General features: G+C 35.3%; 1 protein-coding gene across 1 annotated transcript in view; it reads left to right on the forward strand.

The window, feature by feature from the left end:
* SLC36A4 (solute carrier family 36 member 4) overlaps window positions 1-20,528 on the forward strand; it is a 43,998-nt gene extending 23,470 nt beyond the window's left edge. Inside the window, exons 8-11 of the mRNA XM_082844847.1 lie at window positions 504-602; window positions 3,613-3,782; window positions 12,052-12,221; window positions 18,120-20,528. Of these exons, the coding sequence (XP_082700973.1) occupies window positions 504-602; window positions 3,613-3,782; window positions 12,052-12,221; window positions 18,120-18,427 (747 nt within the window). The 3' untranslated portion in view covers window positions 18,428-20,528. The remainder of the gene's footprint in view (window positions 1-503; window positions 603-3,612; window positions 3,783-12,051; window positions 12,222-18,119) is intronic.
* Window positions 20,529-20,985: the final 457 nt, after the last annotated feature.

Genomic DNA, 20,985 nt, shown 5'->3' on the forward strand with positions numbered 1-20,985 from the left:
AAAGAGTAAGATGCTGAAACCACGAGGAGACCTGTTCTAGAGAACAGCACAGCGTTATTGAGATAGAAAGCCAAAGAGACCAAAAGAGCAAGGAAAGTAGAGTGGGGAATGAATTTCATTGGACACCGTCAGCAGTGGTTGATAACTGACTATATGGCTCTCAGCTCAGACGTTGAATATGCTTATGTATTTCCTATTGTGGCAGGAGCCATACCCAGTGAGAACAGCCTGGGACTTACAGGTGGAAACAGGTAATCAGGAGCATTTAGCTCAGATGGAATGTATGGGCTTGAGGGAAACAATTGCTTTTGGCAGTGAAATCCTAACGGCTTGGCTACGTTTAACATAGGATGCTTAAAGTTTTTATTGAAAGAGTTATTCACATTTATAATACACGTTTGCTGCTGTGAAGCTCAGAAGTATATGATTTCGCTCTTCCATTTTAAATTCTTTCAAGTAAGTAAAGATGTAAGTTATTGACATCTTATTTTTTCTTTCTCCAGAATATGCCAGATCCCCACAACCTTCCAGTAGTGGCTGGCTGGAAAAAATACCCTCTCTTTTTTGGTACTGCTGTATTTGCTTTTGAAGGCATAGGAGTGGTAAGGATTTAGTCTTTATTACTGTTGTTTTAAAATCTTAAGTTAACACAAGGACTTATTTACATTTAAAAATGCCTGTTTTTCTTTTGTTTCTATTTTTTTATTCCTAGAAAACGATTTGCATTTTGGCACGATAGACTTGAATTATAGTTTACTTCTACTTACCAAGACTTTTATCTTAGATGTATCACTTTTTCTTAATCTGTGAAGTGAGAACACTTGAATAGATGATTTTTTAACATTTTATCGTGGAAATTTTCAAACCTATACAAAACTTAGAGAATAGTGTGATGAACGCCTATGTAAGCATCACCCAGCTTCAAAAACCATTAACTTATGGCTAATTTTGTTTGATCTGTATTCTGTCTACTCTAGCAAGTCTGGGTTATATTCAGACAAATCCCAAACATCATATTTTATAGACTAGATGATTTTAAATGAATTGAAATTGTTACAAAGTTACTATTGCATAAGAAGAGTCAAATATAAATTCTCTTCTTAGATTTATATGTATCATACTTGTTTTGAGAAATGATGTTATCATAAAGCTAATACCAAGAGATAAAAACATCCTGAGAATTCTGAGATCCTAAATATTTCCATTAAAGATGCTTCCAGTTCATTTCAAGCCTAGAATATGTAGATTTGGGGAAAGTTGAATATTGCTGTTTACTCCACAGCTTATGTTTCATAGCCTGATGGTTTGGTGTGGGAGCAAAACCACTCATAAACATCTATTTATATGAACCGCAGACAAAACAGAACTAAAAGACAATTTTATGCCATTTTACTTGGGTTTCTGCTCTCTCTGAATTCTCCTTTATAGAATTCTCACTAATTCTTACAGCTCCACTTATCTGTGTTACAGACATAAGTGTAGATTTTCATTTCTGCTTTAACTAGTAAGCTCTAGTTAACTGTTGGACATTTCCAGTTAAGTGTTGTTCCTTTGACATCTCAAATTCAACAACTCCGAAGTCTGACAGATAACCTTTTTTTTTTTAAATCTAAAACCAGTTTCACTTTCTCATTTCTCTATTTATTTTAGTTTTACTTCCAGTCACTTAAGCTTGAAATGTTGGAGTATTTCTTTTCACTGTGTCCCTGGTTTCCCCATTCCAGTCAGTAATTAAGACATGTTGAGTCTTCTTTTCATATTTCCCCAAATCTATTCCATAAAGGAGATTATGTGTAAAACACTTAATGCTGCTTGAGGGAGCCTCTGTAAATGTTCATTTCCTTCTCTTCCTCCTTTTCTAGCTGCATTGACACCGTTCTTGGCTTTAGCTTCTTATTTCAGGTCTGGATTATCTCCGGAACATACAGATTGTTCACTGTTCTGTTTCTGTTAATCACTTAAAATTTCCACGTAGACCTGACTAACGCCCCTGAAAAGTGGAGATGAAATTAGTTATTATCTCATGAGGTTATTGTAAATACGATGTGATGTATTACATGCAAAGCTTTTGAAAAATACCTAGCACATTGTAAGCACTCAGTAAATACTTGTTATTATTATTACTTAGTGTCTTTTACTGCATGGTCAAATTGTATGGTCAAAATCTCCAAATATTTGCCTAAAAAATTAACCTTTCAGTTAGCCTTTTTTCCTTTAAAGGTTTTTTTTTTTCCCCATAATGAAAATATTCATCTTATTAAATTGACGGACATTAGATACAGATGGATAGATATAGGAACAGTTATAGACATGTATATACATGGGTTAGTATACATACATATATTTCCTAACTCTGTCTGCTGAGAGAACTGGAAGCAGTGGCACCCAGTAGCAATGAGCACACTCAGCGCCCAGATCCTGAGTTCTAAATACAGTTCTCCAACAAAGGAACCAAAGTTCTTTGGAGAAAGAGCTGATTGTAGGGCTGAAGCAAGGAAATTCAATGTGGGTCTGGAGCGTCTTGTAGTGCCAGAAAGTATGGAAGTGCTCAAAAAACAAAAGAATGGATGCATGTCAAAGGGACACAGGACCCAACCTGATAGAATTCATGAGACCAAAGATGGAACGATATGAGCAACAAAATAAATAAGTGTTTGGGATTCATACTCAAAGTATAAAACAAATATACATGAATCCATACTTATACAAATAAATGATTAAATAAATAAATACATAGGGCAGATTTTCAAATAACTTATGTAGATACCCCCCCTCCAGGAGCTCTAATTTAATCCCCTCTATCTGTAGTGACTTACTTCCAATGAATAGAGTATGATGAGGCAGGAGGAAAAATCTCTACAGGCAGAGAAACCTGGCAAACACTGTCTTGCCCAAGTGATCAAAATTAACTTCACCAGTGATAAATCACGTTGATAGCATGGGTGATGAGAAGGGCACTGCACCTCTGTGGTATCCTTTTCTGAAACCTATTTTCCCAGTCTAGTCACGAAGAAAACATCAGACAAACCCAAATAGAGCGACAGTGTACCAAATACCTAACCAATGCTCCTCAAAGCTGTCAAGGTAATGTATAATAAGGAAGGACTGAGAAACTGCCACAGACCAGAGGAGATTAAGGAGACAGGACAGCAAAATGCAATGTGCTGTCCTGGATGGGACCCTGGAGCAGAAAAAGGACGTTAGTGGGAAAACTAGTGAAATGCAAATAAAGTTTGGAGTTTAATAGTAATGTACCAATATTGGTTCTTAGTTGTAACACAGGTACTTAGGTAGTGTGAAATGTTAACAATAGCGGAAACTGGTCAGGAATATATGGGAGTCTTCTGTTTATCTCTGCATCTTTTCTGTAAATCTAAAATTATTCCAGAGTAAGAAGTTTATTTTAAAAAACCTAACATAGTTTTGCCTACTAAGAGCTGATTTCAAATCTTTTTATTTTAAGAATAAAAAAATCTGTAGTGTGAAAAAATATATAACACGTAGAAAAATACATCAACAATTATGTTTGCATATAAACTATAGAAAGATTAATTTGTGTACATATAAGACGGGATATTAGATTGTTTTAAATTATTTGCATTCTCTTCTTAGGTCCTTCCACTGGAAAACCAAATGAAAGAATCAAAACGCTTCACCCAAGCATTGAATATTGGCATGGGAATTGTTACAACTCTGTATGTAACATTAGCTACCTTAGGATATATGTGTTTCCATGATGAAATCAAAGGCAGCATAACTTTAAATCTTCCCCAAGATGTGTGGTAGGTAGACAAGAGTTTGTTAACCTAGTTTGTGTATTTTGTAGTATAATTTACCAATATTTCATGATAAAGGTGTATTCTTGGTTTTATGATTTAAACATTTAAAATCTTTACTGTGATTTCTTTATTTGTGTAATCTAAATTTTTTTCATAATCTTCAGAAGAGATCACCTGTGATTTTACATATTCTTGTGGGATTTTTTTAAAAGGTTCAGAATTATAGGGTGTTCCAAATTTGAGTAACATATAAGAGTAAAACATGACTTTTATTTATTTATTTATTTTTATTTTTTGGATTTTTCTAATTTTATTTATTTTTTTATACAGCAGGTTCTTATTAGTTATCCATTTTATACATATCAGTGTACACATGTCAATCCCAATCTCCCAATTCATCACACCACCACCACCACCCCCCGCTGCTTTCCCCCCTTGGTGTCCATACAAAACATGAATCTTTTAATATACACTCACCTTATTAAAAAAATTTAATACTTATCCTTGCTGTCAAAAATACAACACTCTGGGTTCCTGATTAAATAATACAACCTATCACTCATGGCCCTCACTGTTTTACTGGTCACCTTTAATACTGTAGGTGCCCCAAGTCCTTTCTGAACACAATTAGGCCACATTGTACAGTTGAGCCTCAAACAACATGGGTTTGAACTGCATGGGTCCACTTATACGTGGATTTTTTTCAATTAACATATTAGAAAAAAATTTTTAATTAATTTTTATTGGAATATAGTTGCTTTACAATGTTATGGTAGTTTCTACTGTACAGCAAAATGAATCAGCTGTACATATACATATATCCCCTCTGTTTTGGATTTCCTTCCTATTTAGGTCACCACAGTGCACTAAGTAGAGTTCCCTGTGCTATACAGTATGTTCTCATTAGTTGTCTATTTTATACATAGTGTCAATAGTGTATATGTGTCAATCCCAATCTCCCAATTCCTCCCATCCCTCCTTCCCCCTTGGTATCCATACATTTGTCCTCTATGTCTGTGTCTCTATTTCTGCTTTGCAAATAAGATCATCTATACCATTTTTCTAGATTCCACATATGTGTTAATATACGATATTTGTTTTTCTCTTTTTGACTTACTTCGCTCTGTATGACACTTTCTAAGTCCATCCACGTCTCTACAAATGACCCAATTTCATTCCTTTTTATGGCTGAGTAATATTCCATTGTATATATGTATCACATCTTCTTTATCCATTCCTCTGTTGATGGACATTTAGGTTGCTGCCATGTCCTGGCTATTGTAAATAGTGCTGCTGTGAACATTGGGGTGCATGCGTCTTTTTGAATTATGGTTTTCTCTGAGTATATGCCCAGTAGTGAGATTGCTGGATCATATGATAGTTCTATTTTTAGTTTTTTAAGGAACCTCCATACTGTTCTCCATAGTGGCTGTATCAATTTATATTCCCACCAACAGTGCAAGAGGGTTCCCTACGCCACACCCCCTCCAGCATTTATTGTTTGTAGATTTTTTGATGATGGCCATTCTGACTAGTGTGAGGTGATACCTCATTGTAGTTTTGATTTGCATTTCTCTGATAATTAGTGATGTGGAGCATCTTTTCATGTGTTTGTTGGCAAACTGTATATCTTCTTTGGAGAAATGTCTATTTAGGTCTTCTGCCTGTTTTTTGATTTGGTTGTCTCTTTTTTTGGTATTGAGCTACATGAGCAGCTTGTATATTTTGGAGATTAATCCTTTGTCAGTTGCTTCATTTGCAAATATTTTCTCCCATTCTGAGGGTTGTCTTTTCGTCTTCTTTATGGTTTTCTTTTTGTTTTTATTTGCATTACTCTAGGAGGTGGGAAAACTGGACAGCTACATGTAAAAGAACGAAATTAGAACACTCCCTAACACCATACACAAAAATAAACTCAAAATGGATTAAAGACCTTAATGTAAGGCCAGACACTATAATACTCTTAGAGGAAAACACAGGTAGAACACTCTTTGACATAAATTGCAGCAAGATGTTTTTGACCCACCTCCTTGAAAAACTTGTTGAGATTTGCGACAATTTGAAAAAACTCAGAAACTACATAGCCTAGAAATATCAAAAAAATTAAAAAGTTAGGTATGTCATAAATCTATAAAATATATGTAGCTATACATATAACATACAAAATATGCGTTAATTGACTGTTTATCAGTAAGGCTTCCAGTCAACAGTAGGCTATTAGTAGTTAATTTTGGGGGGAATCAAAAGTTATATGCGAATTTTCAACTGTGTGGGCTGGCACCCCTCACCTCTATGTTGGTCAAGGGTCAACTGTAAGTAAATAGTATTAATATTCATATTAATATTATATACATCTTAATATTTTCTTTAATATTAGAACCATATTCTGCTAAATGAAGCAATATACAGGGTTTTTTCTTCTTCCAGAGATTGGTCTTTGGAGATTTAAAAAAGATATTGGCAGTCATTACAATGCAGACTTGCTACCTTATTTATGAAATGGAAGGTAACTCCTTAGTTTTGATAAATGCAAAGAATAAATGCTGATTTAATTGAAATCACACCACTCCTTTAGCTGCTTGGGTAGAAGTCTGTGAAACCTTAAGTTTAAATAGTATATATTTTGTAAAATAGATAGCTAGTGGGAAGCAGCCGCATAGCACAGGGAGATCAGCACAGTGCTTTGTGACCGCCTAGAGGGGTGGGATAGGGAGGGTGGGAGGGAGATGCAAGGGGGTGTACATACATGGGGATATATGTATATGTATAGCTGATTCACTTTGTTATAAAGCAGAAACTAACACACCATTGTAAAGCAATTATACTCCAATAAAGATGTTAAGAAAAAATAAAGCATTGTTTCCCATTAAAAAAATAAATAAAATAAATAGTATATATTTTGGCTGGCTTCCTAATGAGAGTTTGACTGCTATTCAGTAATCATTTGAATCCTGAGTCTTCACTGGAGTCCAGAATGTTGTTAGAACAAAGGTATGTAGGGAACTATTTATGACAGAGGGAAAGTACCTAGAATAGTTTCCAGGTTGCACAAGAGGCATACATGCAGTGTGTTTATTTATTTATTTTTAATTGTAGTTTTACTTTAGCTATGACATATTTACAAAGGTATTTCAAGATGGAACATGTTTTAATGTCATACATTTGTTTCAAGCTGGAGACATGACGACAAACAAGATATACGGTTGTTCAGCATTTATTTCATTAACCTGTTTTATAGTTGATTATGTAATTTTGTTTCCTTCAAATGTGCTTCTTTTTTTTGTAACAGTTTAATGTGGAGTAGAAACTTAAGTAGCTTAATATAAGAGAATCAAGGCTAAAAATTATGGTAGCTTAGTTCCTCTTTCAAAGACAATATAATGTCTAGAAAATAGGATGGTATTTTTCTCCACTTGGAATAATATTCAGACTAAATCCTGAAAACAAATTTATAAATAAATTTGACAAGTACTTTTAATGTCAACTATAAAATGTAGGTGGGGAAACAATCTCAGAATTCTTCCCTACTCTTACTCACGAAAGTATTTACCGAAAGTCTTAAGGGCGAAGGTGAGAGTGCATGCATGTCAAGTTGAGATGTTCCTGTCCGCAGGGAATTAAGAACATGGTGAAGGAGCAGTGGGCAAGGCTGTGGAGGGAGTGCTTTTGGTATTCACAACTAAATTCTGAGCGAGTGATACTGTCCCTGCAGTAGCTTTAATTAATCCTTCCCTTTTTCTGCATCCCCTTCCCACCTCTTGCCTTATCCCTAATTGCTGTGGCTCCCCAGTTAGAACGGAAGTAGTCACAAGCCTTGATTAAAAAGGGACTATCAGATCATAGTTTCTATTCAAGAAAGCCTAGCTAGACACCTGCTTTTTTATTTAGAAGAGGAGAGCCTTGTATCCTAAGAAACAAAAATCTGGAAAAAACAGGAAAGCAAGTCAAGATACTCTCCTTTAGAGAACTTGTAACACCTTCTCATTGTGTATATATGCCTTCTGTGGCCTATAGTCTTATTTCTTTATGGTCTTCAGCTGGGACAGTTAAAATACTATCCATGGCTGGGGGATGCTGGAGAGGAGATGCTTGTCTGTTATAATGATAGTCTTCCAAACTGAGAAGTTTGGACTAGAACAGTCATGGGGTTATATCTAATGTTCCTTTCTTGAAATGCAACCCACCCGTGCTTCAGGCCATAGGCCTAGCAATTTAGAGAATATACAGTGTACTCTTTGTCGGCTGGGTGTGAAATCCAATGACTGTCACAAGAGCCTAGGGAACTCATAGCTGCTAGCTATGGGAAGCTGTAAAGGGCCTTTGATGCCACATTGACTTAAAGTCTCAGAGTTCATACTGGGTAGTTCTACAAGAAAAGATTGAATTAGAAAGCAGCCCCAGAATAAAACGAGTATGGATTAGAGAGGCTCCAAGTTATTATTATTTATTACCCTCAATCTTAGTGAGGCATCATTTTTTAAAACTAGTTACGAATAATATTGTTCAATATATTGCATTTAGCTTTTGAAGTAAAGGGTGTATTTTAAAGATGATAATGAAGTAAATTCACAATTCTGAGCTAGAACATTAGCACCTTGAGGGCAGGAACCCTGCGTCTTCTGGGTTTGCGATGCATCTCCACAATCTAGCGCATTACTCAGCATTTAAGAGGCACTTAGTAAACGTTTGTTAAATAGTATTCTAGGCATAAAAGCATTTCTCTTATTACTACTAGTCTTAGTTGAATGATGTTTTAGCAGAGGTTTTCCAAGATTTCCACTAAAGTAACCCAAATAGCAGACACACTTCCACTAACAGATATCAAGGATATTAGGTTTTCATATAGACAAACACTGAGAAGCAGTTAGGTGACGTCTGCTGCCTCACACGTGGCATTCTTCGTGAAGCACACAATGGATAGGGGAGATTCAACCAAAAATAGGAAAGAAGCATATAAGAACCAGGAAGGTATGGAGTAGGTATTTTAATTTATTTAGAATATTGAACTGGGACTTCATTTCCCCCGCAAAACAGAACAAACCTTCAGTCTGAGCTCATGCTTGCAGCATATAGGAGCTATAGGAGGCTGAGTATTCTGGGAAATAAAACTCACAAATAGTGGCAGGTAATCAAGCTACACTACACCTTAACTGACCCTACCACACAATCAGGGAGCTGAACTCTGAGGAGTTTGTCCCCTGAGATGAAAATATTTAGGCAAGAATGGACTCACCAAGAGGCACAGTAAACAAAGAAGTAGAGCAGTAAATTTAGGGAAACTGGAAAAAGAAGGTTTGTATATTCTGGACTATTCCCTCTGTCCTCTCCCTCAGTAATTCTTCATGATCTTCCAATATTAAAGTTGCCTGTATCTAGGAATCCTGGCCCAAACGGCTTCTGCCTCTCCTTTCCTCTGTCTGTCATTTTCTTCCTCACAGTGAATATTATTACATTTAAAATGTAGGGCGTCTATCAAATTCATTTTTCATCTAACAGATATTTATTGTATGTGTTTTTTGTACTAGGAAGTGTTCCCAGGCACTAGTGATAACAGCAGTGAACAGATAAAAAAAATCTCTCCCTCGTAGTGCTTACATTCTAGTGAACATGCTACAGGATTGTGGCTAGTTCTCACAAAGACTTCTTGACAGATCTTAACCCTCGAGATTCTTGACAGTCATGAAAGGTCCAAGAGGGAAAGTGACTTACTAGATTCTTTCCAAGGGTAGCTTCTGTATTCAACCTTGAGAGAAAGAGAATCAGTCAGCCACCTATTTCCCAGGTTAGCTTTAAAAAAATTAAGATATTCTTATCTATGAATTTTGTTTAGGTATTGATTTCTTAGCCAATGTGGGGAAAAGAATAGAAACATCGCAGTTTTTGAAATCCTATGTTTTCAAAACTTAAGTTTTCACTGGACTATTGAGTTGTTTTCTCCCCCATAATCTGATTCTATATATTGACTGCAAAATAATTATTTAAAAAATATATTTCTGCTCTTTACTAAGATACTACATTTCTTTGCTACCAGTATAACAGACTTTGTTTTCAAGCAAGAGTCATTTCATTTTTGAAGTATTTTTATTTGTGATAATGATTAGACGTAGTTTCTAAGAATCACCTATCCATACCCATTTTTGATCATTAATATTAATTTAATTAACATTTAATAAGTATCTATCCCCTGCCAAGTGCATGGGGGGTTATACAGAGAACAATAAAACATAGCCTCTAACTTTCAAGAACTTTGGCACTGAGTTTTGTTTTGTTTTGTTTTTAAGACTTGTTTTCTTTTTCTTTCTTTCTTTCTTTCTTTCTTTCTTTCTTTCTTTCTTTCTTTCTTTTTTTCTTTCCTCCCTCCCTTCCTCCCTCCCTTCCTCCCTCCCTTCCTTCCTTCCTTCCTTCCCTTTCTTCCCTTTCTTCCCTTTCTTCCCTTTCTTTCTTTCTTTCTTTCTTCTTTCTTTTAAATTTTTAGCTGCACTCCACAGCATGTGGGATCTTAGTTCTCCAACCAGGGATCAAACCTACACCTGCTGCATTGGAAGGCAGTGTTAACCACTGGACCGCCAGGGAAGTCCCTGGCACTGAGTTTTAAAATACCTTTTAACGTGTACCATATGTTATTTAAAAGTTGTTTTATATTCTTCTATATCATCAAAACAAATTCCTATCACTTTAAGCAAGTTTTTTTATCCTTTTGAGAGACAGTTTACTGGGTAGATTCTTCTTTCAACTCTTCATTTCTAAAACTTAGTACCTATGGACAATTACCACAGATACATGCTTAAAACCAAAATGAGAACAAAGGTTGATAAGATATAGAAAAGTTGAGTAGAGAAAAATAGTACTTGAAAATGTAGATATCAAACATAGAAATTAGTGGGTTCTTAAACAAAAAAGAAGTAAAAGTGGAAGAGTTGATTTTAAAAGACTGTAGCGCTTCTCTTAAACGCTCATTTCTATATTACTCTTTGGTGGATGATTAGCAAATATACCAGCTTCTAAAAGACCCGAACCATTCTATTTCCCATTTCTACTCTGTGTAACACCAAGTGATAGTAATTACATATAATTATTACTGAATGGTATTAATAATAACCAGATTCTTAACCCATACAATTTTATATAAATAGAAAAGTAATTATACTTATATACATAATGATATATTTTTAGATATATTGGTAATCATATTTTTAAAACATGTAAGTTAAAATATAATTAGAAAAAAAGAAATGTTGTAATAATAAACTGATAAGAATATTCATTTAATTCTCCACAATTACGTATCAGAGTATATGAAGCAATCTTTTGGTTATTTTGTACATTTCAGTAGCTTGACCATTTACGTTTAAGCATCAAGCTGAGAAATATATCTTGAATCATTTTAAAATTAAGATAGTATTGTTGCTGGCCCTAAGGCATTCCTTCTTGCCTTAATTATGCTGTTTGTAGTATTTTCAAATCTATTTCTCTCTCTTTTTTTTTTTTTTTTTTACAATTTTTTCACTTTGTATTTTGGGGACTTCATTTTTTTTTTAACATCTTTATTGGCGTATAATTGCTTTACAACGTTATGTTAGTTTCTGCTGTATGACAAAGTGAATCAGCTATATGTATACATATATCCCCATATCCCCTCCCTCAAATCTATTTCTACTCAGCTTTCTTCCTTCCTCCTTCACTCGTATGATGAATACATTATAGAAGGAGACTTACCGAATTCCTTCTTGCTTGACGACAGTTTAGGAAACTGTTTAGAATCTTGACATCTAAGTGATACCATGCAGGATTTGTCTTTCTCTGGCTTATTTCACTTAGCATAATGCCTGCCAGGTTCCTGCATGTTGTTGTCTTAATCTAACTTTCTTTTTAATGACTCAAATAAACAGAGAATAGACTGGTGGTTGCCAGGGGCTGGTGGATGGGGAAGAAGAGGAGAGTTTGGTAAAAGGGTACAAATTTTCGGTTAAAAGATGAATAAGGTCTGAGGATCTAATGTATAACATGGTGACTGTGGTTGATTTGTGTTATATAATTGAAATTGCCAAGAGAGCAGAATCAAAGTGTTATCGCCAAAATGGAAAAAAAAGGCAAATATGTGAGGTGATGGATATGTTTGTTGATTAACTCAGTTGTGGGAATTCTTTCACAGTGTATACATATATCAAATCATCACGTTGTGGACTTTAAATGTATTATAATTTTATTGGTCAGTCATACCTCAATAAAGCTGGAAATAAAAGAATGACTAAATTTTGAAATTTTTTAACAGGTTATATCAATCAGTGAAAATTCTCTATTCCTTCGGCATCTTTGTGACGTATTCAATTCAGTTCTATGTTCCAGCAGAGATAATTATCCCTGTGATCACATCCAAATTTCATGCTAAATGGAAGCAAATCTGTGAATTTGCTATAAGGTCCTTCTTGGTTACTATTACTTGTAAGTATCACTGCATATTTATAGCATAATGATTTTTATTGTTGAATTTCTTATAATGAAGCTACTTAAAAGTATATTTTTAAAACAATTTTGTTCACCTAGCTGGGATACATTTTGGTTTAAAATTGTTATTCCATATCTGTAGAAGGAAAACACAAACTAGCTCCTATCACACTTAAAACAACTAATCAACTTATTATTTTGGAAATGACCTCACTCATGATTGAAATATAAGTATATTTAAATCAGATGCATCAAAGACCCCTTATATTGTTGATACACATTTTACTTTGGTTTTCTAGTTTTCCTCAACTTTTTTGTATCTGTTAACTTTTGTATATTTAACATTTTAACTCTCCATGTCTACCTATACGAATGGGTTTTTTTCTGTTTTGGTCTTTAATAATTTCAGTGGCTTATTTTACTTATTATTTGAAGGAGTGTGTATAATCTCTTATTAAAGTTTCACATTGTAGAATGCCTCCACAAGGTAGAATTAAGGATGGAGGCTCGTGGAGAGGGAGCTTGAGTTTGGGATAGTGGAGAGAGTATGAGTTTTACAGTCACACTGAACTGACGGTTCAAACTCAGGCCTCCCACTTACTTGCTGGTGTCTTTAGGTAAGTTACAAGCCACCTTTGAGTCCTGCTTTCCTCAACTGTGAAATGAAGATAAGACATTTAAAAATATTAACAAAGTAGTTAGAAATAATTGTTTTATTGCCACCACTTTTACGATAATCTCAAATAGAAAGATGACTGCAGCACTGAACTAACGGGATTGCTTAGAATGATACCAGGGACCAGATTACTGGGGATTTTGGGGAACAAGCAGCTTTGGAAATTCTATAGAAGATGTGAATAACCATCTTGGCCCACTCAAGGTTAGAGAATGGTAGAACTAGAAATTCTGGGCAACTCTGTCAATTACATTGAGCAGCTTGGGGTGGAGCTTATGCCTAGATTTAAAGAATTGGGTGTATTACATTGTGTTCAAAGAAAAAGCAAAACTGGGAAAATTAGATAAAACTTATTTTTCAAAGTAATCACTTAAATGAAATAAGTAAACTAAGAAGGGAAATCACATTGAGGAATGACGTCAATAAGCCCATACTTTGACGACTAATGAAACATTCAGGAGGAAAAAGTTACTTTAAAACATTTTGGAATATTTTTTACACATTGCTTTTATTGACATTTTGACAACTACTAAATACAAAGACTTATTTCAGTCAAAGTCCTTTTATCAGTAGATTTAAGACAGTTCTATTCTGATAGTATGTCTCCTTTTAGAGTTAGTTACTGAATTTTAATAACTTCATCCGTTTCTGCACGTGGGCGGCTGTCGTTATGTTGAGCTGCCTGTCTGCTGAGGTACAGACCATACTGCACATCTGTTACCAGGGTTTATTCCCAGAAGCCAGGGCTTTTCCTCAGGAGCTGAGTTCATGTCACAGAGGATTGCAGCTTTTTCTTTGCTGCTTCTTTCTTTTAGTTAAAAGTAGGTAAACCTACTTAACCATATATGAGGGTTATATTTACAGCATACTTTGAACAAAGAGAACACAGAGCGTACCATATTCTGTCCTACTTCCCTGAAACACATCATTGGACGCTGAGCTTCATTTACGTCTTTGGCCCATCCTTCCAAATTAAAGTAAAAGCCAAGTGATATTCATGACGGGACTGTTTTGAATCTGTTCTCCAAAGCACTTGATAAGATTCTGGGTCAGGCTCTTTACTGATGAATGCGTGGAGAGCTGATGGGACCTTGTCATATCTGTAGAGCAGGCAGTGCAGCACTAGCAATGAGAGTGGAGGCTCAGCTGGGTTTGCATGTTTCAGCGTTCCATAATCCCTTCCAAGTACTGAAACCACATTTACAGGATGGGTCTTCAAAGTAGTGGGCTCATCAGCCTGGGTTATACTGGTTATGTCCAAGTCTCCATTTAGTGTTTGAATCACTGTTTCATAGTATCTTCTTGGTGGAACTCAAAAACTTGAAAGGATGGGTCAGACTCTTCCTGCATGTTCCCTGTAGGCACTTACCTGCTAGATAGGCATTGCACAGGTGAGGGAGAAGAGTGGATAGAAACTGGCCAGAGGCCACCTTGGACTACAAGAAATGCCTTTTATTTTAAAAGCAGACCTGTAGAAAAAGCTGTTAAATTTTGATTTGACACGAGTATTTTGATTCCCTGTTTGAATTGAACCTGTAAAATATGTTAAATACTGCTTATTTCTGTCATTGTCCAATTCATTGATCCTTCTACTATTTCTAATTTGAAAAGCCCTTGGATCTGAGAGTGTGCTTTCTACTTTTAGTAAACTATGACGACATAAAGCATAAATCTTTGGTAGTTTGTAGAATACTAAGAAGACATACTAAAATGCTTCATTTAAGTTAGTTGTCACTGCAGATGAGAAAAAGTACCATTCTGTACCCTAATATTCTATCTTAAGAGTCAGTAGGTATATGGAGAGGACCATTCACTCTTTGTGTAATTAAAATTTATGTGCTAGAGTGTTTCTCACAGTTTTGTTGTTGATGTTACAATATCAAGCATTTTATTTTATTTTCTGATATATCTGCTTTCACCATTTAGATGCAAAAAAATGGACCTAAATAGGCTTTTTTTTCATGTTAGAGGAAACTTTGTACCTTAAGGATACATTCTTTTTCTCTATAATATAGTTTTGGGAAATACTGGATAAGCTTAATTAGTACTTAATAGATATATTCATAACAAGTGTCTGTAAATGACATGGGGCAACCTATTTATAGTAATCCTATAGCGAATATTTGTAATGAATAAACTATCCTTATCCCAAGCTTTCCTTTGACTTACTGTTTTTGTGATTTTTGAGTTCTTCTATGTTGGATTTGCCTAAAGTGTATATATTTCTCTTCCTTGTCTGACTAATAACATTATCAAATAACGTTTCAAGCCATTTTTTACTTGCAGATATCTATTGGTTATATAACATTGAAAGAATGACTTTAATCAATAAATTTCATGATTTAAAAGTGTTTGATAGGGCTTCCCTGGTGGCGCAGTGGTTGAGAGTCCGCCTGCCGAGGCAGGGGACACGGGTTCGTGCTCCGGTCTGGGAAGATCCCACATGCCACGGAGTGGCTAGGCCCGTGAGCCATGGCCACTGAGCCTAGCCACTGCGCGTCCGGAGCCTGTGCTCTGCAACGGGAGAGGCCACAACAGTGAGAGGCCCGTGTACCACAAAAAAAAAAAAAAAATTAAAAGTGTTTGATAAGTGGAATTTTAGTCTGAATGTGTAAATTCTAAAATACTATAGTGTTCCTCTGCATGGTTTTCCAACATTTCACTTGATTTACTAGTAACATATTGGATTATCAGAAGACACTAATGATGAAAAATAGATTCCATTCTTCAGATGGCAAGGTTGTAGTCATGTTTGTATGGTTGTCCTTTTAAATACTGCCACCTACTATAAGTAGGTGAAGCATGTTTCCACAAAATGGATATAGTCAATGAATTTTAAAAGGTTCTGATTGTGTTTGAGAGTTATACTTTATAGTTCCCTTGAGAGAAGTGTTAAAAGGATGTAGCATGCATCCATTAAACAGGGGTCCACTTTATAAAGTATTTCTAGTTTAGAGTTCCAACTTCTTCAAATTCAGTTGTTTTACTTAGGAAGGTTTCTTGTACTTCAGCCTTGTAGGTGTGCAGCTAGATTTATGATTTCAAAATAATTTTTAGGGTTTTAGCTTTTGTAATAATTTAAATAAAAAGTGGTAAATAATTGTGGTTCTAAGAAATGTGTTGTTTCCAAATTAATCCCACATCCTCCTGAAAAACATCGAGGGCCACAAAGAGAATAGGGGAGGGGAGAAAACCATAAACTGAAAATTAAGAAGCAAAGAAGCCAGTAGACTGCAAACTCAAGACTTAATTACAAAGAGCATGAATTAAATTGTATATATACCACAGAAAGTTCAGTAAGAGACAAAGACAGAGAAAAAAGAAAAGCAAAAGGAGGTAAACTTAGAAATAAAAGAGGGATAACAAAGATTGGAGAGAAAACTGATACTTTTTGAAGACAAGTAAAGAAAGCCAACACGTACATAATTAGAGTCCTCACAGCTGGAACTGTGGTTACGTAGTCACCTTTGGTGGCAGTGGTGATACAGTTGTCACAGCTTTCATGTGAGCAAACTCAGCTGATGGCAGCTCCAACCCTCGACAGATCATTCAATGAACCATCTAAGGACAATTTGGAGAAAGAATATGAGTCTTTTTTAAAAAACTTATTTATTTATTTATTTTTGGCTGCGTTGGGTCTTCGTTGCTGTGCGCGGGCTTTCTCTAGTTATGGCGAGCGGGGGCTACTCTTCATTGCAGTGCGCGGGCTTCTCATTGCGGTGGTTTTTCTTGTTGTGGAGCACAGGCTCTAGGCACGTGGGCTTCAGAAGTTGTGGCACGCGGGCTTCAGTAGTTGTGGCACGCGGGCTTCAGTAGTTGTGGCACGTGGGCTCTAGAGCGCAGGGTCAGTAGTTGTGGCGCACGGGCTTAGTTGCTCCGCGGCATGTGGGATCTTCCCGGACCAGGGCTGGAACCCATGTCCCCTGCATTGGCAAGCGGATTCTTAACCACTGAGCCACCAGGGAAGTCCCGAATATAAGTCTTGATTTTTGCAAACCTTCTGTCGGTATTTGGTAAGATAAAGATAAAGATCAAGAAAGTTCCAGATCAAAAGTTGCAGAAGACTTGATGGTAGCTTGGACTAAAATCCTGTTGACAATAATGGTACATTATTTTTTTTTAACTTTTCATTTTGAAATCACTTAGAAAAGTTGTAAAAGAAAGTAGAATTACCATAAGCCCTTTACTCAATTTCCTCTAATGTTATCAGCTTACATACCACAGTATAGTTAAGGAAATTAACATTAATACACTGCTGTTAACTAATCGACCTTATTTTGATTTTGCTAGTTTTCCCACTGATACCCTTTTTCTGATCAAGGAGCCAATCCAAGGTCCCACGTGAATTTAGTTGTCATGTCTACTTAGTCTCCTCCAGTCTTGACAGTTATCTTTTTTAATCTTTCTTTATTTACCTTGATGTCTTTGAAGTGTCAGTAATTTTGCAGAATTTCCTTCAGTGTAGATTTGTGTGATGCTTTCTTATGATTAGGTTGAAGTTAGGCATTTTTAACAAGAGTGCCACAGGTGATGCTTTGCACTTCTCAGTACATCACATCGTGGCATCAGTATTTCTTATTACTGGTGATGTTAATGTTGATCACTTGGTTAAGGTGGTGTCTGTCAGATGTCTCCACTGTAAAGGTACTCTTTTTCCCTTTATAATTGATAAATATCTTGTAGAGAGATATCCTGTTCTCATACAGTTTTTGCCCACTAATTTTAGCATCCTTCAGCGACTTTTCCTGCAACAGTTATTACCGTGGTGTTTGCTTAATAATGATTTTCTATTTCCATTGTTTCTTCTATTTTGGTTAATTGGAATTCTAACGTAAGGAATAGCTATCTCTTCTCTCTCATTTATTTAATGATTTATTTATATCACACCACCCCAGGTTTTGTGCTTTATAGAATGAGCTATATGGCAGAGTAATGAAAATACATTCTTCACCCAGAACTTCATAGCAAAAATTAAAAGTCGTTTATGTAAGAAACTCTGTTGATAAGTCAAAGTCCGAGAAATATCACTCACTGTTTTGGTTTCTCTCTTTGTTTTCTTTTTTAGCTCAGAACAGAATGTGACAGATTCTCCCACAAGCAATAGTTTAGTAGTGCCTACTTGCATCAATTAATTTTAATGTAGTGAATGTATCTACAGTTAGTGTTCATATAAGTATTAAATATTTACATAAGGAAAATTTGTATTTTCAATTTTCTAGGTGCTGGAGCGATTCTGATTCCTCGTTTAGACATTGTGATTTCCTTCGTCGGAGCTGTGAGCAGCAGCACATTGGCCTTGATCCTACCGCCTCTGGTTGAAATTCTTACATTTTCTAAGGAGCACTACAGTATATGGATGATCCTGAAAAATATTTCTATCGCGTTCACTGGAGTTGTTGGTTTCTTGTTAGGTGCATATGTGACTGTTGAAGAAATTATTTATCCTACTGTCAAAGTTTTCGCTGGCACTCCACAAAGTTCCTCTTTAAATTTGAATTCGACATGCATTACATCTGGTTTGAAATAGTAGAAGCAGAATTATGAGTCTCAAGTCTGAAAATGATGAAAATAAGAACATTGGAACACATTGCCATACACTTAAAAACCATTTTCTTTCGGCACAACATTGATATTTTGGCAATAAATTATAATTCTTTACCAATACTGATAAACTACGACAGATTTGTGGTTTTACGTGTTAGCAGCAATTTCAAAAATTTTAGTTCTGAAAATTGAAAAAATTAAAATGTTAAAAAAATTAAAGAATGAAAATGCTTCTGTTATTCTTCTCTCAATCAAATACTTTAACCAGGATTCTCTCTTTTACCTCCATGCTACTCTGTTGCCACCCAGTTGAGGAGAGAACAGGGTTTCAACAATAAGAGAATAAAAGAGGTATAGGTGACTAAAATCTGACCATACCAATGAATTTTAAAGTATACTTTGTATATAATGTAGAAATATCTCGATTGTGTTTCTATTAGAGAGCCAAATACTTATGTTTTCCCCGTGGAAGTTTAGAAAACTCTCATTAGCCATAATGTAAGAATCAGAAAATCCCCCAAACCAGAATTATTTTGACACTATTCTTTAATGGTAGCTGATCTTCATACTGAAAACCAAAAGGCACTGTGCAAGATTCTGACTTAGTGTTTCAACCAAATTTGAGAGACTTTAAAAGTTATCCAATGCATATTCCCTTGTTTTTTTTACCTGAGGAAATGAATAGCCAGGATGGTTAAGTAACTTGATCAAGACCACTCAGCCTTGAGATGAAGAGAACCTGATCTTTTGATTCCCAGTCCAGGATTTTTTATCTTTCACTTCACATCCTAGAAAAAGAATCAATTATGTTGTTTAACTTTAGTATTAAGTCTGTTTAATTATATTTCAGTATTTTGTAAGTCATGATCTTTGACAAGTATATGTGACCTGAGCAGAAAGTCAGGGAACTCTAAAAAGCCTGCACTATGGCCATGTAAGCCTCAACATGGGAAAGAAGCAATAGAAATGAATAGAAATGCCTTGCTGGCTTAACTGCTGGATGGTAGAAGGTGCCCAGCTGTCCTGTGTGTGGATTCAGCTCTCCTTACTGTTTCTTTCTCTCTAGGTTTGTAGGCACTATCTTTCCTAATGGCAAAAAATAGAGATCTGACACAGTACAGGACTTGTGTACCCTTTTCGGCCTCACGGCTTTCCTTATCATAGCCTTCCATTGATCTGAATGGGCAGAATAAGAGAAAGATTCAGGCCTAGGAAAAAATCAAGACAATAATAGACTCTCTGCTAGATACTGAGACACTCCAGGCTTCTTCCAGAGAAATAGCTTTTATTCCTCCATATTCTTCAAGCCCAGTTATTAACCAAAACAAAGAATCTCAGTGGGCATGGAATATGAAAATGGTTAAGTTTAAAACTAAGAATCTTGATTTTTTTTTTAAATTCATACTTTAAAACTCATCGAACTTTTTAGTCAGGTTGGTGATACTCTAATTTGTAATACTGTAAGATATCACCAAGATCACAGTAGTGTATATATTCTATATTTTTATATGTAAATGTTAGCTCAAGTATTTTTTTGCTTACATCATTGAGTCATCAAGTATAATCCAAAGATATATCAGAAGCTTTATTTTGGTACAAATTCTTAAGAATCAAAGCTTTTTAAAAAACATTTGCATTGAGAATCACCAATAATTGTGACACTTTTATGTCAAATCTGTTATGTTGAACCTTTAGTCACGGGAGAATGCGGAAGAAGTTATAGGCAAAGTAATTGTCATTGAAACTAATGTTATATAATCTTGAATCTAAGAGTAAATTAGGTGTTTTTTAATGTATAACTTGGTATAATATGACTTGAAGACTATTATTTAATAGAAAGCACTATTAGGTTTTTGTCAGCTGTCTTCAGATAGTATTTCTAGTCTATGTGTGATATTTTATTTTTATACTTTCGCCTTTGTTTATTTTCCTTATGGAATTTATCACATTTAATGAAATTTCAAATAGCTGATAATAGTAATATATAAATTTTAAATTCAATGAACAAATGTTGAGTATATTATCAACCAGGCTTCCTTAAGCAATGAGTGCTGACTCGACATACAGTACTCAATTCACTAAATTATCAGTACTTTAAATACAAGAGAAAAGTTGAAATGCAGAAAGGAAGAGGGGCTAAGAAGGGAGAGAGCAGTTTTAATTCTTAACAAGAAATACTATTTAGATGTATAAACGCACTCTTACTTAAGGATTTTTAATGATGTGTTTTATTTGCAAAAAATCAAGCAGTATTTTTCCTCTGAAAATTTAGTTTTAATGAGTCATAACATTTTCTAAGATGCTTGGAGAAGATATTTTGATTAAACCAGCTGTTGATTTTACTTTGGGACCTGGAAAAATGAGAGTGATTGCACCTGTCAAATTTTGTATCCTGTATCTTTGGTCCATTACATTATTGCTTAAATGACTTCAGCATTTCATCTGCCACCACAGTAAATCACCCTCTTCTCTGAAAGCTAATCAGGTGCCTATGAGCCTTTTCTACTAGTGGAGTGGTGGGGGTGGGGGGGAAGGAAAGCT

This window comes from Leucopleurus acutus, assembly GCF_964270905.1.
Source record: "Leucopleurus acutus genome assembly, chromosome: 8".
NCBI lineage: Eukaryota > Metazoa > Chordata > Mammalia > Artiodactyla > Delphinidae > Leucopleurus > Leucopleurus acutus.